Source organism: Nansenia antarctica (genome assembly GCF_963989245.1).
Source record: "Nansenia antarctica genome assembly, chromosome: 5".
NCBI classification, from domain to species: Eukaryota; Metazoa; Chordata; class Actinopteri; order Argentiniformes; family Microstomatidae; genus Nansenia; species Nansenia antarctica.
The window spans coordinates 16195149-16218906 of NC_137690.1; the positions used below are offsets into that span (position 1 = coordinate 16195149).

At 42.4% G+C, this 23758-nt stretch overlaps 2 protein-coding genes across 3 annotated transcripts; both read left to right on the plus strand.

Moving 5' to 3' along the window:
• Positions 1-913: 913 nt before the first annotated feature.
• LOC308159302 (LETM1 domain-containing protein LETM2, mitochondrial-like) lies at positions 914-14219 on the plus strand. The gene is made up of 11 exons (XM_080533067.1): positions 914-1140; positions 1907-1975; positions 2795-3314; positions 4706-4849; positions 5423-5566; positions 7415-7618; positions 8689-8808; positions 9010-9129; positions 9648-9746; positions 11090-11158; positions 12522-14219. Exons 2-11 carry the CDS (start codon positions 1929-1931, stop codon positions 12573-12575), a joined length of 1521 nt encoding a protein of 506 aa, XP_080389193.1. The 5' UTR covers positions 914-1140; positions 1907-1928; the 3' UTR covers positions 12576-14219.
• Positions 14220-16741: 2522 nt separating this feature from the next.
• LOC308157122 (uncharacterized protein) lies at positions 16742-22785 on the plus strand. Of its 2 annotated transcripts, none has more exons than XM_080530607.1 (2): positions 16742-16814; positions 18467-22785. In XM_080530607.1, the coding sequence occupies exon 2, from the start codon at positions 18544-18546 to the stop codon at positions 20326-20328; it is 1785 nt and encodes a 594-aa protein (XP_080386733.1). In that variant the 5' UTR covers positions 16742-16814; positions 18467-18543; the 3' UTR covers positions 20329-22785. The 2 variants fall into 2 exon arrangements, with proteins under 2 accessions (XP_080386733.1, XP_080386734.1); XM_080530608.1 differs by having other exon boundaries at positions 16751-16814; positions 18534-22785.
• The last annotated feature ends 973 nt before the right edge of the window (positions 22786-23758 follow it).

A 23758-nucleotide genomic window follows, 5' to 3' on the forward strand; every position in this document is an offset into this window, starting at 1 on the left:
GGTTCCAACCATTGCTTGTCTATTGGCAGTAGAACCTAAAGGGGGCCTATTTCGCGTAATCTTGGTGGGAATTATGTATGAATCTCGTATCGCCCCCTATGTATTTTAATTTCCCTGGCTCCCTTCCTCTTGCTGTAACAAAAGCACCCTGCTTTGGGCCTTGTCTGTCTGCGCTCAGCGCCAAATCACAAGCTCCCGATTGGCGTAGGTCACACAAGCAGGCGCACACCGGGATGTGTAGTTCCATTATTTTAGAAAAAAAAATCACAGCAGACCAAAATTACAAAGAAAAAATAAATACATTCTGAAATAGTTAGCCATGCATAAAAGTGATTATATTATAGCTGACTTATATTATAAAGGGCGCGTATATAGGTATAAACTATCAATGAGCCTACAGTTACGTAGGCTTACAATTCACATAGGCTTTTAATTCTGACTCCACATGGAAAACATTTTGTGAGAGAATATTTAATTTGACATATTCATTTATCTGTGTCTCTGTAACAAATGTGTGCTAATGTAATGTATGTATGGCCATACATACACAGAGCTCTCTTTTACATGGTAGCCTCAGCCTGATTGTTTCAGTTTTTCCACATATTCTTTCTGGAAGGTTATGATTTGTTGAGATACCTTTGAAGTGACATTAGCAAATGATGAATATAGTGGTGCAATTTTAATTTACAGTATTAGGGCTGGTTGTCAGTCTAAATCGTGGTCAATGGCCAATGGTACAAATGGTACAAATGCAGATGTTGAGTGAGTGGTTTTCCACTGGAATGGAATATGGACTTCAGCTATTGGTGCTCAGACCTGTCAATCAAGACACGTTCGTCCTCGCCTGATCTAGTACGTCAACAACCACCACGGTTGTGTGACTCGCAATAACCTTTTCAGTCCGGCAGCAGGAGCTGCACCAAATGGGCGAATTCGACTACGGGACACGACGTTTCTCTGAGGAATATTAGTAATAAACCATTCGTAAATGGGTTTTATTATCACACCAGTCGTTACTTTCCTCGCACGTATTCAATCAACCAACTTCAGTGAATGGATTGTACTATTTTATTCTCGCAGTGCAGCTTCACGACGCCCAATCACCGTAGCCATAGCAGCAGGACGACATTAACGTTGGAGGTAGGAGAGCGAACCTTGCTCATCCATTTTTGGTTGACTTCCATTTTCAGCTACTTCTGCTAGGCTAGCAGTAGTCGTCTGATCACTGACCTGTGTCAAAACTGGCAGTGTTAAAGCCTTGATTGCGATCTATTATTATTCAAAGTCAATCATTTGTCAGTACAACACGTCGCAAGCTATAAATATGACTTATTTTGCAAGCTGTCAACACTGCCGGCTGATAGCTAGCTGTTTGGCTAGGCTGGCTAGCAAATTCCCATCTATAGCTAGCTATGTTATTGTTAGTGAGTCAGTCTGCGTTTATATAGCTCCTGATGCTATATTGGCGATATGTGATTCAACTTACAACCTACTACTATCATGCGAGGTTGACCGACACCACCATTCATTATTTGCCCATTGACCTACTGAGAACAAGCTGGCTGAGGGAGCTGTACCGTTGTTGCAATTCTGCTCCTTCCTTCCATTATTTGTTTTGACACTTAATTTGACACTTAGTCAACAAGCAGACAATGCAACGCTACTTGAATTGAAGGCAGTCATAACAATTAGCCTACATAATAATGAGTTATTATCATAAGTTATTATCATAAGACTGAAAAAAAAACGTTTTTGTGTTTGAATGGATGTTTGTTTATCCAGCCTGTAATTGCTTGCGACCAAAAAAGTAATAAAATATGAATTGATGGGTTGATGAATTGATTCGCAGGAAGCACGCCTTTAACATTGTGTGTTGTAACTGATGTCATCGTTGTCCACCTTTCAGGAGACCTCGATCTGCCGTTGCAATGGCAGTGTTCAGTCCTCAGGTGCTTCTGGCAGTAACACGATCGAGGTAAGAGATCAGGTCAGGTCACCTGCACTTCATTACTGACAGTGCACCCATTGATGTCCTCTACATCCCATAACTCGTGTAGTTAATACAGTTGATTAACTTCACTGGAAGTCTTGTGGTTAAGTTAGTTGTACTGCACGGTCTAGCCTGGTCTGCAAGACTGTCTTGTTTACATGGGAACTGTGCTTGACTGTGTGGTAGTACACTGATTAGGTACTGGGACAGACAGAGAGTGAGTGGAGTGACCCGGATTGTGTCATGGCTATTCAATGCAGCTAGTGTCTGTGCAACAGCGTTGAGCTTGTAATCAAGAATATTTTAATAACTAGACCATACTATGACTTATTTTGAAATGGACTGAGACAGGTTTACGCCCAGAATCATCTTGGCTTAATACATATTCTCTCACCTACAACTTGTCATAGGAGCTGTCCTCTCATTTGCAGAGAGGTTTGAAAATGCTTTTTTCCATCCTGATGGGAAATGTACACACACAGGTGCACAGCACACAGGGATACCGGATGACTTTCACAGTTCAGAAACACTTAACATTTCAATTGCATGTACATTGCAGACAATCGATTGCAGGCGAGCACACAGGCTACAGTGCTAATTACATCTTCAGCTTTATCTGTTTTTGAGTAAATGCAAAAATCTGAGTGAAAGAACTCCATAACCAACATTATTAGTTTGTTACAGGGTATACATAGGTTATTCCACTGTAGTTCTAACAAGGTTCATGGTTGTCATGTAGTGTGACATAGTGTTACAGGTGTCATTTGACCAGTAACTGACCAGTGTTGTGTTCTATGTTAACAGGGGATCTTACCTGCTGTCTAAGAGGCACAGCTGCTGCCCCCTTCCCTCCACTGCCTACATCCACTACCAGCTCGACCCTTCCAGCCGTCTGTCACCCCTACCCTCCATACGGCACTCCCGCTCTAGCTACCCTCACTGCTCCCGGCCCCACGCTTCCTCCCGCACCCACAGCGCCACCCTGCTGGCCAGATCCCTGCACAGCTCCTGTGTCTGGCTCAATGACACCAAGCAGGAAACCAAGGCTCCCATCACCACACTCCAGAATGACCCCCCAGGAGGGAACAAAGACCCTGCTGCACCCCCACCTCCAACTCCAGCTTCTTCCGCCACGGCAGCGACATCCACCCCTCCAGTCCAGGAGAGGGCGGTAGTGAGGAAGTCTCTGGGTCAGAAGATAGTAGAGGAGTTGAAACACTACTACAATGGGTTCCGGTTGCTTGGGATTGATACAAAGATTGCTGGGAGGATGGTGTGGAGGCTGCTGCATGGACAACTGCTCTCACGCAGGGAGAGGAGAAGGGTAAGAGACAGGGTAGTAATGGGCAATACACTAGGCTATTTCTAGAATCAAAGAAATTGGGTTTCTGAATCATTGTTCACTCAGGGTTTGGTGAGACTGTCATGGGTGGATTTCGGATCCTCTAAAGTCTTTCGTCGACGGGGCGGGGCTCACTTAATCGTATGGCGGTTATCGATAGTGCTAATCGTATGGACCTACAGTAGATGCAGTGCGAAAGATCGCGTTGCTCACATGTAAAAATTGCATCCCTAACGTGTAAAATATGTTTGGTTCGTTATGAGACTATGGCGGGACAAATTTAGACTATGTCGGCCGCCACAGTCAAGGTAATGAATGGGAAACACTGTCTGAATGCTTTGTGCTTTTTGTGCCAATAACAAGTAAAGGGGCAAGTGCTCTGCTACACTTTGATGTTATTTTAGAGTAGTGTTTGCAAGACAGGACTAGAGCATGTTTATCATTTTCCATCAATCTACACACACAGGTAAATGTTGATTGAAGGTGTTAAGCTCAACTGTATCTGACCTCTGTACTCTAGTCTATGTTGACTCTTACTGTATCCTGCATATTGCCCCCAGGACAGCCAGCACAGCAGACAATCGCAATATTTAAATAAAGAAATAAATGAAAAAAGTCCATAACAACACTCAAACTCAACTTGATGTAACATACCCGTAATTGTGTTTGGAGTCTGTTTAAGATATAGCCTGGGCTATTTAGGGAATTAAATGGACAACACTAGCTGTGCAAAAGCTGCATCTAAAGAAGCGAGATATGCACAGGTAAATTGAGTCGAGCAGCGCTTGAAAGTAGGTGTGGTGTCTATTAGCGTTATGGGTCAATCTCAGATGTTGGAGTACTGTATCTATCTATGGCCCTAAATACACCTTGTGACCAACAACCTAAAGCCTATGCATACTTTAGTCTCATGTGATTCCCATAGTTTTGCAGGCTTATGTAAGAATTTCTTTTCTGTTTATTGGAGAGCAGGATTTCTTTGAGGGCACTTTGAGGTATTATGTAGTAAGGACGGAGTACCAGGCAGGAAATTAATCCACAGGAGGTGAAGGTCCCTCGTTAACACTCTAGGCATCATTCTTAGCTTATGGACATTAAACTGGACATATAGGACTACTGCCATGGTACCAGTGTGTGTTCTGTGTAATCCACTAGCTAGCTGCAGTACATGATTGGATACCTGGTAAAAAACGTAGTTCACCCCAGGCTGCACTGCAGGGTAAATCAGCCAGTAAGCCTGATTGGATGCATCATATGCTGATTTGCATTCTGCTGCTATCACCTATTCTATTATAGACGCTATTGTATATACAGCTATTGTTGATTGTTGGCTGATTGTTGGTTTCTAATGGTTCTCTCCTCTCTCTCCTCAGCTGATGAGGACCTGTGCTGATCTGTTCCGTCTCCTGCCCTTCATGGTCTTCATCATTGTTCCTTTTATGGAGTTCCTGCTTCCTGTTTTCCTCAAGCTCTTCCCTGAGATGTTGCCCTCCACCTTCGAGACCGAAACGAAGAAGGCACGTTAACACTAGCTATCAACAACGTTTATGCTGCTAATGAAGCCAAGTTAAATTTTCTGGGTCTAATCCTATTCCTAATGTGCATAGCCCGGACTTTCGCATAAATTGACCATATGACCATATCTCAAAAGTGTTTGATGTCTCACTTCAATGTAAAATATTATGATAAAGTTATCGCGATATAAAATTCCATATTCATACCTTCCCCTGTGGAGGATGTACTGGGCGCTGAGGCCAAGGAGAAGCAGCAGGTCCATGTTTGGGATTAGACCTGTCAGCTCCAATGTTCCAGCCGTCTGTGGAACACGGCTGATTGACTCTCAGATATGCCCGCGTGCTGCTGCTGCTGCTGTACAACAGAGGTGTCTGGCCTCTCAGATTACTGTTTATACTCGATCGCACTTCAGAGTATAAGCATAAGCATGTTGGAGCTGGCTAATGTAGTAACAGAGATACCAAGTTGATAAGCATATCCTAACCCTTAACTGAAGTCAATTTCAACTAGCTGAACTCTTATCTTATTCAAATGGAGCATTTGACAATTACCCCCTTTCCCCTATCTACCTTTAGGTGGAGAAGCAAAAGAAAGGCCTTGCTGCTAAACTGGAGTTGGCTAAGTTCCTTCAGGAGACCATCGCTGAAATGGCCCGCAGGAACAAAGCCAAGGCTCTGACCGAGGACGAGACCCAACGATTCTCCACATATGTACAGAAGGTAAACAATGATCATAATAATGCATTTGTGACAGGGTCTGGTGAACAAGTCCTCAAGTAGGTCAAGGTCATTTTTCAGTTTTTATTTTTTATTTTTTCAGATCATGAAAGTGCAGATTTTAAGATTTCAAATGATATGTAGTAGTTGAGGAAAATATGCTTTTTGAATGTTGGTACACGTCAAATGGAGAATTTGAGAAAATCGCTCTGAATCAAAACACACGTTGCTACCTAGCAGCTAAAAAGTAAACGTTGCTATGTACTAACATCTAACTGCATGTTTAGCACACCAAATCATGCTGATAGAACATTACATTTTTTTACCTTTATTTAACCAGGAGGTCCCTTGAGATTAAAATGTCTTTTTCGAGGGAGACCCGGCCAAGAAAGCACACCAGAAACAAGTTACAAAATTGGCAATAAATAAATAACAGACGATAGATAAATATGATAAAAAAAACATCTTAGGAGTAGCAATTGCACATTTCTATCACACAATTTCCAATCAGAGTTTTGAACTCTCTCAGGGAGACGAGGTTATTAAGCTTTAGTGTTCTCGAGGTTATTCCATGACCAGGGTGCAAAATAAGAAAAAGCTGCTTTGCCAAGTTCCAAGTGAGACCTGGGTAGTGTACCTGGTAGAGCAACCATATAGTGGAACGAAAATCATAGCATAACATAATCATAACCCTCATAGCATAAATATGAGGGGAGTTTGCCCAGTATGGCTTTGTAAATAAAGATGTACCAGTGATGCTGTCTCCTTAGGCTTAATGAAGACCAGGAGACCAGGTCATAAAGTACACAGTGATGTGTACAGAATAATGAATTGGATATGAAACGTAAAGAGTTATGATATACAGAGTCTAGGCAGCAAAGCGTAGAGGAGGCAGCATGCATGTATATAATGTCCCCATAGTCTAGATTCTAGAACACTTAAGAATGTAGCCTGAGTGTTATGCACTCTATGCACACTCATGATATGCACTTTAAAAGAGAGGCTGTCATCAGAAATAGCCTACATTTTAAGTAGTAATCTGATTTGAATATCCTAGTCTGGATTGTGCATTTATTTCTCAGAGCTCTGAAGGCAGTCCACATAGCTACACATAATTAGATGAGCACACAGTCCTTGCTTTTGAACACGTCCTAAAATGTAAGTTTGTTTACAAGCCATGTATCACTAACACAGTAGCCTATGAAGCAGAATGGCAGACGATAAAGTGAATCCAATTCACAAATTATAAGTATTTAGTCATCCCAAAACAGTTTTTTGTTGTATTGAGTGGGCTCTTCAACAGAGCTTGAAAATGTCGTTCTTTTTTAAAGAAGCGTTTTGGTCATTTGCACAACTTGCAGACCTTTTCACCAGACCATGTCAAGCATTTTTTTAACCCCCCCCCAGCAGTGCACACAGTCAGCCAAACATATAACTAAGGTAAACGCAGTCTTTTGGTACATATTTCATTAATCTATCGCTTGCCTCGGGGATGGGTGTTGTGGCTCATGCTTTTACACAGAATACGTCCCCATGTGGTTTTAATGTTGTTGTCACATGTGAAATATTAGAGATTCGAGTGATTTTTCATAGAGAGGGTAAAAGGTTAAACAACCCACATGCAAACCCAATGTATATGATGTGGAGTGTATTTCAAAAATGTGTAGTACATTGGTCCCCAATCCTGATTAGAGCGATACAGGGTTTGGAATGCGTTTGTTAGAGCCCAGCGCTAAGGACGAATGAGGAAACCTATAAGAAACTGAGGAATGGAGTTTTAAATTCTGGCAATAAAAGTATGCAGTTGTTGTGGTATGAACTAAACCTCTGTCCTCCCTGTGTTCCTCCCAGGTACGGCATACAGGAGAGCAGCCCACTACCAAAGACATTGTCAAGTTCTCCAAGTTGTTTGAGGATGAGCTGACGCTGGAGCACCTGGAGCGTCCCCAGCTGGTGGCTCTGTGTAAGCTGCTGGAGCTGCAGCCCATCGGCACCAACAATTTGCTGCGTTTCCAGCTGCTCATGCAGCTACGTACCATCAAGTCAGACGACGAGGTGAGAGGAAAGAAGGGGGAAGGAGTGACGCGGTAGGAGATGGGTATGAGGTGTTTTGTCTGCACAGAACAGAGATCATCAGGTTCCATCTGTTATTGCTGCAGCACTGTAAATGTTGTGATGACCTATTCTTTTTTTACTAATCTTCCCATGATAATGGTGTGTGTTCTGAAGGCCCAGAGTAAGAATTAGAATCAGTTAAAGTAGGAGTCAGTTATATTTCATTATTATTACTAGTTCACCCCACTCCTGTCCCTTCAGGTCCCCCAGTTTGTTATTCTCTAAATAAAACGATTGCAGTGACCGGAGTCAAGGTTACTGTTCTGCGTGTTTTGGATGTGCTAGAGCACAGTGAATGACTACCGAGGGCAAAGGACGCTAGCCATCTCCACCCCGTTCATTGTTTGAGCCTACCATGCCCATTCCAGCCCTGTGTCAGGAGATTCAGAAGACAACATTCCCCTGGCTACCTCTTCTACTCCGGGAGTTTCCATAGAACTTTCCTCCTCTCAATTCAGCCATCGTCCATCACCACATGCGCTAACCTGGGCTACTGGTACCATTAGATTAGGATTGATTAGATTAGGTTGACAATACCACACTCAATTTTAGCTTAAGGATATCAATGTTATATGTATGTGTATTTGTGTATGTTTTATCTGTATTAAATGTTATAATTGTTCCATATTTGAGACCTGTCTCCCCCCCCCCCCCCCCCCCCCTTAGTTATTCAGTCAGTGTCCATCATCTTAGTTCAATTTAGTCTATCTATATTGTTAGAGTTGAATTTGTGGCACTAAGGTGAACATTTTTCCACGGGTGTGTATCCCCCCGATACAGTGTGTGTGGATCTGATAAGCGCTTGTAAATAGCGAGGCAGACTCTATTTGACCTCCTCGTGACTAACAGCTGTAGGGAAGTGGAAGCACATGGCTGGCAGAGAGGCTGGCAGGAATCCCACTGTTGAGAAGTCTTTGTCTCACCTCCCTTGTGAAGTGGACAAGAGGCACACCCCCTGTACTATGTGCACATGCTAAACTTTGTGTCCCTCTCTGTGTTTCTTTCCACAGATGATAGCAACTGAGGGGGTCGTTGCTATGAGTGTATCAGAGCTGCAGGCAGCATGCCGTAGTAGAGGGATGAGGTCTTTGGGTCTGACCACTGAACAGCTACGCCAGCAATTGCAACAGGTGAGGACTATCAAGCCAGAAATCAGTCAACCGGAGCTGCTGACTCAACCATGTCTATCTAGCCAGGTCTCCTCATATGATTTCCTTGTTATAGATACTAGTGGCTACATAATTAGCATGCCAAGTCACGTAAAGGATCCAATCTATTCCAATCAACACGACTCGCTCATCCAACTGACCTCTGTCCCTTTCCCTCTCCAGTGGCTGGACCTGCACCTGAAGGAGAATGTTCCTCCATCTCTACTACTGCTCTCCAGAGCCATGTATCTGACAGAACTCAAACCCAAACCACTCATCATCCCTCCTGTACCTAAACTAGAGGTAGGATGCGTGCGTACACCCACACACATACACACACACACACACACACCCTTTATCCAAACTAGAACCAAGACTCACATGTGCACACACCAACCTACCCTTCACTCTGCCCAAACGCACATATTCCCCTTAAACCCCTTAGGTGAGAGCTACCGAGTAACCTAGTAACTGCTCCAAGAAGCACTCTACAGTAGATTCCAACAGAAGCATAATTTGGTCCCCCGAGCCCAGGCTTGAGAATCAGACTATGGAAACCCAGTTTACTTTCAAGCTGCTGACACTTGTGCTGTAGGAATCCAGGTGAAATGATATGTTCCTGCCTGCTCTCTAAGAGGCTGTAAGATGATAAGTCCCAGGACTCTTTGTGGAAGGCACCAGCCCTAACTAGGTTTATACTTTATCATTTGTTGATTCATGCCAACACACTGACCTATAGGACTTAAAGGATGAGAGTATGAGAGTGTATTCTGATTTAAGTTATTTGGATGAATGATACATTTTATTGTGTCGTGTTGCAGAAGACCAGTCCTCCCCCAGCAGAGAGCGCAGAGGCAACCATAGCCTCAGCCTCCGCAGACGTACTGAAGGACCCTGCTCTAATCATCAAAGACAGACCGGTCTGTACACACACACACACACACACACACACACACACACACACACACATACACACACACACACACATACACATATACACACACACACACACACACACACACATGAACAAAGACAGACAGACAGACAGACAGATCTGGTCCCTGAGCAATCAGTGACAGAGCTATATGGAGTTAAGTTTCAAGTTTTATTGTCACGTCACATTATACAGGTGAAAGAGAGTTAGGCTTTGGTTCCTGACATTGCAGCACAAGACAATAAGGCAATAGGCAAGAAAAGTCAAGATAAAATAAAGTGACAGACATAAGTGAGACAATTGGACAAGTGACAAGCTGTGGGAGACAAATATACAGTACAGCAAAAAAATAATAAAAAAGTAGAATGTGAGTATTGAACTCGATGGTAGTGGATGTAAGAGGTAGTATTGAGTAAAGTGACTGTGTGCTTAAGGTTAGGTAGTCCATATACAGTACATGAGGTGTGCTTGGGGATAAGTCAATTGTCTACAGTAGGCTTGTTTATGAGCCTGATCGCCTGGGTCGCTGTTGGTTAGCTTCTGAGTTTTGGCCCTGGGGCTCCCGAAGAGGCTTTGTCTTGACAAACAGACTGTGGTTGGGGTGGCTGGGATCTTTGCTGATCCTCTGTGCTTTTCTGACACACCGTTTGTTGTACCCATCCTGGATGGAGGGAAGCTCACATTCACTGATGCATTCGGCTGTCCGCACCACCCTCTGTAGCGCTTTGCAGTTGAGGGCAGTGCAGTTACCCTGCTAGGCAGTTAATGGTACCATATTACCTCTTAGCATTTGAAATCTATGAGGGGGCCAACAATCTATAATCTATTGTCTAGAGTAGGGCTAGGCAAACGATAAAAATTTCTTTTTCGATAATCACAAGAATTAACGATCAATTATCGATTAATTGATACGCTTTTTTTTCATTAAAACAACGCCTAGGGCAGAAATAACAAGCATGTTTTCCTTGGGGAAAAAACGTTATTCTTGTATTCCTTCCAGGCATTCCATTTCACAAAGCATTTCGAAAGAAAAAAATGTCTGCGAGCCATAACGTTAGCTAACGTACGGGAACTTGTTGCATCATGCCGTACTGCGTTGCGAAATTCAATGCGAAGGCAAATGCAAAGTTCATTTCTCACACATAACGTGGACAAACTAATTTCCACTCAATTTATTAATGATTATCGAGCAAAATATTTTGTGATCGACCAAGATCCTTATCAATCAATTATCGATCGTCGATAATTGATGCCCACCCCTAGTCTAGAGGTAGAATTGGGACTAGGATGTGTGTTCTCATGTCTAATACATGCATGTTTGCGTTCCAGGGGGAGGAGGTGAGAGACAAGGCTCCTGTTGTCTCTGACAAAACTCTGTCTCCTGCCGAGGTCATACAAGTAAGTGTCCCACTCTGACCCCCCAGCCACAGAGATCAATGGAGAATTAGGCGTTCCACTGTTGTAATCCAGTTAACCGTAATACTTCTCCCTGCTCTCTCATGACACTCTAATCACACACGAAGGCTCCTGGAGTACCTGCCCTACTAAACAACCAATCAGATAACAGGAAATCAATTCTACAAATAGAATACTTAATTGTCCTCCACAAGATTTTTTTCTGCTGTCTTTTACAGGTTACACAAACCGATTCACACAAGTAGTTCACTTTTCACCCAGTATAATACCACACAATTGAAATAAAATAAAATAAAATACTGGCACCTCAAAAACTTTAGATGCTAAAAAAGGGGGGTTGATTAATAGATGGAAGCTAATAGGAGTGTAACCATTCATGTATTTGTACCGAAAACCTTCGGTACGGTCTAAGTTCGGTTCGCGTCTGTACCGAACAAATGCAGCGTTGTACTGCATGTGCAAAACCTTTTAAAAGTAATCTCAGTTGGTGCGTTCATAAATTTGCTCTGAGAGCGCCAGAGCGCACACTGGCTCAACATTATAGAGCAAGTAATTTTATTGGACTAGAGGCATTCCATGAGTGTTGATCAGATTTCCAAAGCATATTTACAAACGCACCCTTAGCCAGTATGCATGCACACATAGAATTACATCAGTAATTTTTTTACCAGTCGTTATGGCGAACGCAGTTAAACTAGAGCTTGAAGTTCCTCCAGCATCCCTCAAGTCTCCTGTTTGGAAACATTACGATTTCTCAGCTACATACAATGATGATGGACAAAGACAGGTGAATTGGACCAAAGCTGTATGGTACTTGTTCGAATTGTTCAACTGCGATTAAAACTTTTTAAAAACTTGCACATGTTGAAAGTAATGGAGCCTCGTTACGTTGTTCCGTCTCGTCCGCATTTCAGCCAGGAAGTCACACCAGCCCTTTATAAACAGAAATATGAAAATACAAGCTGGCCTAAGTCCTAATGTGAAGTTGAAAGCTGCTTATATGAATACAAGTACAGTACAGTTCAAGTACAGTTAATTTTCTAAATGCTGCACCGTAATGGATATTTATTTTATTATATTTTATTTATTTGAGAGAATATTTATTTTTGATTTACTTTTCAGTAAACTGTACTTTTTTATTAGTAGGTGGCAGCTGGGTGCAGCAGTAGACAGATTTTATTTTATTTAAGAAAGAAAGACCCACTGTTTGTTCAGTAAACCACTGTTTAATAATTGTATGTAATTATAATTACTTAAAAACCGAGGTACGTACCGAACCGAAATGTTTGTGAACTGTTACACCTAGAAGCTAGAAGCTAACCATTGCTCTCTGACCTCCCTCCAGGCTAAAGGAGCAGCCACATCTCCGAAGAGCAAGATGAGCGCCAACGGAGTGTGATGAGGAAGAGGGGAGGGAGACCCTTGGCAGGACTGGGGGGTTCTGTATTGCCTCGACCACCCCCCCCCCCCCCCCCCCCCGTGCCAATGGGGTGGGGGGTGAGCTTGTGGGCTAGGAGTGGGGGTGACCAATTCCCCCTTGTCTGCCCCCCCCCCCCTACACCCATAACCACTCCCTCCTCAAGACCAGAGGGGTGGGAGGGAGTCAACAACGTTCTCTGTCTGGCAATGAACTTCGCTGTCAGATGAAGAGAGACAGATCATTAGACCATCAGATGGCTCTATCTACACCAGGAGAGAGACTGCTGGTGGTTCAACCAGAACTTCTGTTCTGTCCCAGAGGTCTCTGACACTCACCCGCATTTGTCTGGTCTCAACCTCGTGCACTCCATGCAGTCTCACACTCAACCTCAGCAGGATTATGTAAAGTTAACCTGACTTGTCACTGGACGCCAATACCATTTGTTCTGTTTTGGGATTGTAATAATCCAGTGATGTGACTCGTACAGTATTACGTCCTTGAAGAGTTAGACCTCTCAAGACGTAAAGCCCAGTTTTCTGGTTGGTTGGATGGTCTTGGTAACGGTTGTGGGTTTCCCTTTCCCCTTAGAGCACCTTCTGCTCTTGTATATTTGTAAATACCTTGTACATTGTTCTCAGTGTCTGGCATCCCAGCTACTGCTGCTTTGTACAGTTTGCTATGCCACTCCCTCAAGCTCTCTCAACTAAAGAGTTCTATGAACTTCCATCATCTTGATTTGTGTTGTTCGTTGGTGTATAAAGGCCACTTCAGACTAAACTTTCATCAACTGACGACACATAGATGGACAAAGAGTTTTTTTTGTCTAATCTAAGATTGTCTCAACATTGAGTCTTTCTCTAAGATTTGACATTTGTAAACGTTGACATTTGGAATTCGGATCAATCGTACATTCTCTATTCTAAAACTGCCTGATCTCATCTCATTATGATGAAGTGTCTGGACTGGCCTTAGGACTGAATGAAATTGCATTTTGTGTACTGTAGGCACTAAAGTAGCTGTAAATATTAAATGAACACTGGTTGATTATTCTGATTGTAAGAGAGAGAGCTCACTCCTTAACCCTCAGGAGATCCTGCAGCACTGACATGCAACTTCCATTCCCTGATAATCAACTGAACCGGGCAATCTGTGTAAAAGGATATTTTGTATTGGAAATATACAGTGTATATATTGTGTTAATGCTATGATACTACGACCCTTGATTTACTGTAATCAAATAGAAAAGAAAAACTTGACTTCATTGACTGCGATTGGATGATCCATACCATACTGAAGTAGTGAAATATCAAAAGTATTGAATAATTTGTTTGCGCGAAGCAGCATGAAAATGCAGGATCTATTAACTACTAAAATATTGCACAAGAAAGTGTTACTTTTTGTTGTTGTTGTTATGTGGTTCTTAAAGAACATAAATATGGCCATTATTTGACTATAAATGGCTACTATATTGCTTTTAAAAAAAGTTTTCACAACCATGTTATGTGATGATTGGAAGGTTTACCACATAAACATACATGCACTGTGCTGTTGTCTGTGTGGTTGTGTGCGTTTGCTGTTGCCTTAGCATTGGGGAAAATACATTTAGCATAAAGTCAGGACATTTATGATGTCATTCATGACCCCTCTCCTAATACACATTTTATTTGAATAAAATGCCAATTTTCTCTTTCAGACTGCACTGTTTGCGCTGAAAGCCACCGTGTAGATAAGAGCCCTGTTCAAATTCTTAGAAAATGCATCCATTTCTCTTCCCTTTCTTGAGGTAATCACTGATTTGGGTGTCAGTGGATAAGTTCTCCACCCTACTGTTTTGACTTACCCAACTCATGCAGATTTGTGATTACTTCAAGGAAGGGATAAAATATGTATTTCCATGCTTACCAGATTATTTTCCTACTTGCTTTGAGAATTATATGCACATTAATTTACAGCTAACAAAAGTCTTTCCAAGCCGGTGCTTAGTTGTGTGGTTGTACATTTACCTCTGCTGTTCGTGGAATGTCTCCTTTGCCTCATCCCATCTCTTCTAGAGATTGACGCTGTGTCTTAATTCTCTTGCGTTGATTCCATCCTGTGTCTCTTTTCCCCCATAACCATCAAATGGTGAAAAGAATCTGCCATTTTCCAAGAAGTCCTTTTAGAACTGTGGTTTTGAAGGAAATTAGATAATGAAAGGAAACAAGGACTGAAAAATAGGACACATATTCACACCAACTCATGTATGAATGAACCCTCTCACTCACATGCCCAGTACCAAATCAAACCACAATCCTCATCCCAGGGCACTTCTAGTAGATTTGGAAAACCCGGCTACAGTGAAAATCTCACCCAGCCTACCAGAAGTGCAAGGTGGAAATACAACTTCATTGGTAATATCGGTCTTATCAGATCTACAAGAAGTGTACACCAGGGGTAGAGTTTGATTTGGAGATTCCACTCAGCGGAATCCAACGTTGCAACAGATTGAACGTGTATTGTATAGAGCTGATATGATTTGTAATTCTACATGATTATCACAATGCATTTCTATCAGACAATTCTGTAATGTTGTGCCCTCCTGAATAAGCATCTAGAGAGGGAAAGAATTGCATCATGGTGTTTTAAGTGTGTTGCTATTAGTTTGTGGTGAAATTGGGAGTTGATTTTTGTCTGAACATGAATTTAAGAATTGCTCAGCCAGTTGTCTGATATGTAGATCGATCAATCCTATAATAAAGGCTTCGGGGCTGAGTCATAACTTCAGATACATGCACATAACTAGAACTGAAATTCTGATAAATCCTACATTGAGAATTGTGTGAAAGTTGGAGTTATTCAAACACATCTGATGTGAGTAGGCCATTAGTGCATCGATCTACATCGAGGGGAATAAGAATGTGTGAGAAGAGACTGTTGGACTGTATCATGTATCATATAAGGCTATTACAGGAAGACTGGGGTTTCTACTTTCTTAATGACCTGTCTGCACTCTGTTATAATGGGCCGTATGGTTTGGTGGAAGACTTCACAAAAGCAAAACCATGTTTGTGTCAAATTCCCCCATTTTTCCTCAAGATATCTAATTTAATATTTGTGTAGCTTCTTACTGTCATCAGCTAAACTAGCGCTAAGTATGATCTGAAATTGCTGTCATGTATGCTCAGGGTTTGTTACTTCCTGTATGACAGACTCCCTGGTATGATTAACTTTTAATCTATTCATGCTTGCAATGCAGATCAAATGAGTCCTTCACCTGTATTCTCTCAACCACCCCCATACAGTGTTGCTCTCCGACATGTACACTATCTAAACCTGCATTACAATGGTACATCATTTTACTGTGTCAAATTAGTATTTAGGAGATACAGTTCTGGATTTATAGCATTAAATTGACAAAACCCTTTAAACTTGTGTCTGTTGTCTCTGTTCTTGTTAAGAAACCTACATGATGCTTCAACATCTATATATTGAATATGTGTAAAAAGGAGGTGTGAAGTCTATTGTGCATATCGAAAGCTCAGTTAAATCAGATTCTATTACAATATCTGCCAATTTGACTGGGAAATTCAGTTGATATCGGGTTAGGAATAACACTGACACAAAAGAAAGTCACAGTGTTACAATTGCATCTCAGTGCGTTTCTGACCAAGCCCAGCAGAGGGCGACATTGACTGCATATCTGACTAGGACCAACCGAGGTCTCAGCAATCTACTTGACATGATGTAGTGTGACTGTGAAGATCGATCTATTTCAGTGCTTTACCCAATTTATCCAGAAGCAATGGTTAGCAAACTAATTTGTATTATGGGGTACTTGGCATCTTCTTGAGACCTCCAATCAAGTAACAGTTGCCAGCTACAGCCGAAAAGAAATTGAGGGGTTATAAGTCACATTCAGAATGAGCAGCAATATGCCTATCAAGATGGTTTGGTTATATGTGATTATATCATGATCATGTTGCCAAGTTTCTACTTTCCATACTGGCCGACTCTCCCTACTGGCTAAAGGATTTGGGGAGATTGACATCAGATTCAGTTTCCAGCAAATTTAATTTGAGCGCATGGTCACTGCTAGGAATTGTGGCAATGGAAACTCCGCCCCGCGATATCCTCCCGGTCTTTAAATGCGCGACGCGACGCGCTACCACGGTGTTCAAGACAGGGCGGCGGCGACCGGACAATAAGCGTCACGAACGTCGCATTGGCACAATAATAACGGTAAGGGCCTAAGATTTAAGACTATCACACTTGAAAGAATTTAGCTCTTTGTTAATTTTAGGGCGTCTGGTCACGATCCATTTTTGTTTGAGAGCGCTTGTCTAATTTGAGTAACGGAGCAGGTGGCAATGTTGTCTGAAATAGATTGTGGATAGATGACCATTTCTCGAGTGATTTCCAGAAACTAAACTGTAATAGGTTACAGACTTATAATGAATCCACCTTAGATACTCATTTGACGTGCAGTGCTGCTTTTTCAGAAAAAAACCCCATCATTATAAGTCTGTAACCTATTACAGTTTATTACATCATTACATAATTTCTGTGAAATAGTGCGCATATCACAGGCGCCAACCAGATATTGAGATCAAGCACAAAATCGTTTTGTTGTGTGGACTGTGTTGACCGCAAGGGTAGATGCGGTAGATAACATGGATCTGTGTAAGGTGGTCTGTCTGACTGCCATTTTGAAGTTGCTCAAGCGATGATGTTATTATTATTTTACCCCCTGGAAACCAGCTCAGGCGCAGAAATATGAGGAAGATTCTAAATCATTCTCCTGACACCAGTTTGTATTCACTTGCTTAGCCTTACGTAGCCAGGCCTAAACATAACATAATGAAGAACTTATTATTTATGTTGACAGATGGGCCAGGATGTACTTTGGAGCAGTTTGATAACATTACTACGTATGAAACAGATTAGTAAATACATCTATGTACCGTATATATTGACCGTTACTATTTGGTCTGGAGAATGATTGGTCTGTAGGCTACACCTCTCAACAAATTGGTTTGGTTTAAGAAAGCCTACAAGGGAGGGAATTTGGGTTTCTAAATTATACTATATTATATATACTATTTATATATCCAATTGAACTTTATTTCAGACACGTATGTCCATATCAGTATATATAAAAAATAATAAAATACAATACGAGGACAACACAAATATAATCATTGCAGTTCAGAAGTCCTTCTGAACTGTACCTTGTGTCACTTTGTGTGGGCTCAGTTAAGGCCATTAGGATTACATTTTCATCGGCACATACGTTTTTACATAATGTATTATATTACATTTGTATATATAGCCCTATTCCTATTATGACATTGGTTAACATGTAGGTCTCCTCTGTGGTTCCACTGTCCAAGGCACGTTGACTACCGTACTCTTCAGCTCACTATACTCCTATCATTAACAGAGCTCAAGTGGCTCACTTTAAATTATTAACACCCGAGAGGACGATAGCATTGTGGGTATTTTCCACCCTGTGGCTTGTTTACTAGGACCAGAGATTGTAAATACTAGAGGATTTGCCAAAACCCTAACCTTTATGACCACAGAGAGAGTAGCTACAGCAATAGGCCTATTTAATTTATTCTCTAGCTTGCACTTTATATTTTATTGTCTAGAATAGATTCGTTTATGGTTATCAAGTCTTTTTCTGACTATCAAATAACTGATTTAGAATATACCTGTGAACAAATAGGCTACATATGAATGAATGTACTTTTTATTTCACATTTTGGGAGTAAGCATTATGTGTAAACCATAGGAGTCTAGAACTGACTGTAAACATTATGAAAACTGATCACACTGCAGACATTTGATAATGGAAACTCACTCACTCCCTCTCTCTCTCTCCTCCTCAGCGCCTCCCTTCCAACCTCTCTGCCCCTCTCCTCCCTTTTCTCTTTCTGTTTTTTTCTCTTTCTGCAGTGCAGTCATAATGAAGCACACTTCTCCATTAGCTGTGCTGTGCCTAGCTCTCCTGCTGATCCATGCCCATCTCACACTGGCTAAGAGGGGAAGCTTCAGCATCAAGCCAAAGACCCCCAGCCGAGGCAGCACCAACACCGGCCGCAAACCGGCCGCTAGTCAGCCTAATACCAACTCCCAGCCTGGAAACTACCCCCGACAGCCCCAGAGCCCACAGAATCCACAAGGAGGGAACCCCAATCAAGGGGGATACCCAGCAGGAGGGTACCCCAACCAAGGGGGAAACCCAGCAGGAGGGTACCCGCAAGGGGGAAACCCAGCAGGAGGGTACCCGCAAGGAGGTTACCCCCAACAACCTGGCAGAGCAGGGTACCCTAATCAGGGTGGCTCTCCCAATCAAGGGGGGTACCCCAACCCAGGGGGAAACCCAGCAGGAGGGTACCCGCAAGGAGGTTACCCTCAGCAACCTGGCAGAGCAGGGTACCCTAATCAGGGTGGCTATCCCAATCAATACCCAGCAGGAGGGTATCCGCAAGGAGGATACCCCCAGCAGCCAGGAAGGGCAGGCTACCCAAATCAGGGAGGTTATCCAAATCAGGGAGGTTATCCAGCGGGAGGATACCCAGCGGGAGGATACCCAGCGGGAGGAAGTTACCCAGGCAGGGGCTATGGTGGTGGTGGGGCAGCCTACCCTGGAGGCTATGGGGGTGGTTATGGAGGTGGATACATGAACCACAACCCCAACAACCAGATCCTGAGCCCCAGATACGGTGGCAGCTATGGACATGGGGGTTATGGAGGTGCAGGGGGCTCCCCATTCTCCCGGTCAGTACAACAGATGGGTATGCACCCTTCGTCGCAGTCCATGGGTTTTGGGCGTAAGGCAGCTATGGCGGCCGGGGTTGGGGTAGTGGCTGGGATGGCTCTGGGTTACGGGCTAGGGAGGTTCCCCCGCCCCAACTTCGGCTTCCACAACCCCCAGGAGGAATACTACTACAACAACTACATGTACAAAAAATACGGCACCAAGTCCACTGATACTAATGACTACAGCAGAGACTACAAGTTCACTACACCTCCAATTGCCTATGATACGTACATGGAAACCTGCGTGAAGAGGACAGACCTACTGTCTGCTGAGAGAGTAGGGGGGAGTAACCTTCCAGGGAGTTACGTTCCAGTGAAGCCGAGCGCTCAGGATGAGGAGAAGAGCAATGATCCAGCCCCGGTTGGATCTACAAACACCAGTACCCCAGACACTGTAGGATCTACCAACACCAGTACCCCAGACCCTATAGGATCTACCAACACCAGTACCCCAGGCTCTGACAGTGGTCCCAGCAACAGCAGCAGTGCAACCACAGAGGGTAGTCTCAACCCTGGGGAGAGTACCGCTAACGATACAGCTGCCACGGAGAAGCCAGCTCAACTGACTCCTCAACCTTTGATCCCTAACCCCCAAAACCCCCCTGCCGCCAACCCCCTGACCCCAGTCGCCGACCAGGCCAATGATGGCAACGATGATGGAGATACGGTGAGCATTGTGGAGATCGGCTATCCTGCACTGATCGAGCAGCTGAAGGTCAGGAGGTGTGTAGAGCTCTACATGGTCTACTCCGAGCAATTCATGGAGAAACAGACGAAAACAGAGAAACATGAGAACAAGAACAGGAATGCGGGAAGACCCGTAGGAGGAGTGCAGGGACTGGGGGTGGTGGGCTACCAGGGACTGCTAACTGTGGTCATTAGTACGGTACTAATGCTACTGAACAGCAACATGTTACTACTGTACTAGGACATACAGGGAGAGGAAGAGATAGGGTCAGAGATTGAAAGAGCGTGAAAGAGCGTGAAAGAGAGAGTTAAAGACAGAAAGAGGGGGTGAATGAGAAAGGGCAGGGTGATTGCTGCCACACCCTGTGTGTAGCGTGTAGCGTCAAGTGTGCATGGGAGAGAGGGAGGGTGGGAGTGTCTCTGCTCTCTGCCTCCTCTGACTGAAGCCTCAGGACTCTCCTCATTGTGTGGATTTCTGTTTTGTTTTTGTGCTGTTGTTTTCCCTGCACTGGCATTATACAATTTAAATATAAACATGATATCAACATGATTATATTTCACATCATGCTGTGTTACTGAAATGCTGACTTGTTTTAAAACCCAACACAGATGAAGGTAATGGATTTGCATGTGCACGGCTATTGTATCATACAGTGTATTACAGAAATGACATAATTGTGAACTCTGGGTTTGGCAGAGACTGACCAGATATGAGATCCAACCTAACACAATTCCCAGCCCTGCCCACCCAGCCCCAGCAGATACAGAGATTCCAGTAAATGCACTCTGATGGCTCTGATTACGGTAACCATGCGGAGTCCCATTTAAGCATTTTGCCAGTTAAATCACATTAAGAGAGGACATGGCGCTGCTATTATGATGGTGGTTTCATGAAGCTCTCCATCAGCCATCCCAGTAATGTGTGTTATGGCAACACTGGCCTGAGGGTGATATTTCACAGAATGGGTGTTTTACCAAGTTAGTCAGCTAACTTTGATAAATATTAAGATATGGCGCTTTATTTTCAGGTACTCTAAATTTGATTATGGGTTGTCGAGAGTAGCAAGTGCATAGTCTTTCTTTCTGAGTCTGTCTCTGAAATTAAATGAAACTCAGAAGGTATTTTATTTGCTTTGTAATACACCACTTCTGGATGACTGATAATGAGTGAATGATATCTCAGGTTAGTTTATTTTCAGTGAGTGTGTTAAGGATATGGAGTTGTGGAATGTAGTTCTAATTACCAATGAATTTATTAATCCAAGTCCAATTAGTGACGTTTTATTGAAGGGAAGAGCAGCTGGTAGCATTAGTGACAGGGTGGCATGGCCTTCACCATGGTGATGTGTGTAAATACACTAGACTGTACTGTAAATATTGGCTGAGGTCACATGTGAATTTAAATCTTACTGAATTGTAACATCAGCTGGAGAGACAGATCATCTAGGGCAGTCAACAAGAATGACAATGAACTGATGAATTATCTGATGTTATAGATTAAATTATTTTTTTTTTTCAATTTAACAATGCTATCTGGCTGTAGCTTGGAAAACAATAATAAGCCCATTCTAATATTAGCCTGTTCTGTTCATACATAGAGGCTATAACTAAATATATTATCTATATATGATGGTGTGTACTATATACAGTATAAGCATATTTATACTAACTAACTTCTAACAGCTGCATATTGACAAACATGCATATGGTTATTGTTACTGCTAGGCAAAAGAAAATCCATGAATGCAAAAGAGAATCTGTTTATTTGACAGTCCTGTTTTGAGTCACATTATACTCCAACACACCTGCAACCAAGTGCATCCCATCAACACTGTGAACATGGCCATCTAACGTGCTCCAATCCAAACAACTCATCCCTGTGTGGAATGTTTGTTTTATGATTATCAGTGGACGTGCTTGTTAATTTCTTCCTTGTGTGTCATTGTTGTTAAATTTGAAGTACACTGCATGGGCTCAACAACAGTCAACACTTCTGATTTCTCTCTTTGCTCTGTACTGTAGACTTTCTTTTATGTTCTCGTTTCCTCCCTCCTCTCTCTGTCCTTCCCCCAGCTCATCTCATGTTATGCCTCTCTCCTCCCTCTCTAGGGTGGTGACTGTAGATATTTCTGTAAGTGCTCTTATCCGTATTCTGAAGCCCCCCCTCCCCCTCCCCCCGGGCTTTGAACCAGGGACTGTAGTGTTTCTGGAGCTAAATGATTCAGATCAGAGCGAGAGATATATTGTACAGACTCGGGTCAACTCATTGACAGGCACCAAGGCATTGAACAAGCTGTAGATCTATGGCCCTGATTCAGAAAGATGCTCTCAGTAATGTGTTGACAAAGTATGTTCTAGCACATCAGATCAATAATGCCTGGATTGAAGTCTAAATTGTTGCACCCACTGAGGGACAATTCTTTTAACATCTTGAAAGTTTAAAAAAACCACATCATGGATATAATCTTCTTAGATATGAAATGGGAATTTAATGTGTTTTTCTACATCTACACCTGTCTCGAGCCTTGAATGTACTTCAGTGCATATGTCTTGTTCACCAAGTTACCCATCTTTGTCCATGATTTCCCCCTTGATATGAAATCTGTCATGAGATCCGTATGTGGTGGCACATAATATTCTCAATGCCTACCTGCACTTTACCTCTGCTTGTCTTTGTCTAATAAAGTTCTTAACCTGAGATATTGTGATTGTTTGTTGCCTATATTCTGAATAACATAACTAGAACATTTCAGAAATAATTGTAGCTGTCTTTCACATCCTAAACTCAGATAGGGCCTAATAATTAACCACAACTTTCGGTTAATTGGATTATAATAATACATTATGGGTCAGAACAAGCCCAGACGTGGAATGGTTCAAAAGTTAACACTTTGATTGCACATTTTAATGGCACAGAACTGGGTTTTAAAAGGTGGTGAGTTGCTATCAAAATTGTTTCTGGGCAGTTCGGACTAAAAGGACCCATGAGGACCAACATCTGGAATTAATCAGAGCATATCAAATTGGATGTCAAATGAAAGCAAAGAGTCTATATATTTGGGAAATTAAGTCAGAAATAAATGTCCTCAACCATCTTCTATAATTAGAATAGGGATAAGTAGGCTTTAACTTCTGGACAAACATATGGAAATGTGTCTATGAAAACATCTACCATAAAAAGTATTGTCTTTAAATGTCTTTAGAAAAACATCAAACCTCATTAATGTTAGTAAAGTATAGACCCCGGTCAACTAATATTAACACTTACAGTATATTTTGATTTGGCTTGCCCAGTCTCCAGGTCATTCTGTTACCAAAACCCCACAAAAGCTATTCACACAACTACCATGGTATCCATAGACAACCGTCTATTTATTTTCCATATTAATTAGGAGTTATTGGTTTTCTGACCTAAAGAATCAGGAATATACACTCACCGAACACTTTATTATGAACTCTATACTGTAGATACTGAGTTGGGCCTCCCTTTGCTCTCAAAACAGCCTAAATTCTTTGTGGCATTGATTCCACAAGATGTTGGAAACATTCCTTTGAGATTCTGGTCCATGATAACATGATTGCACGCATATCCATACTTGGTATACACTCTCTAGATGCACACATTTTTAAAATATGTTTTTAGGGCATTTCTGCTTTATTGGGATAGAGAC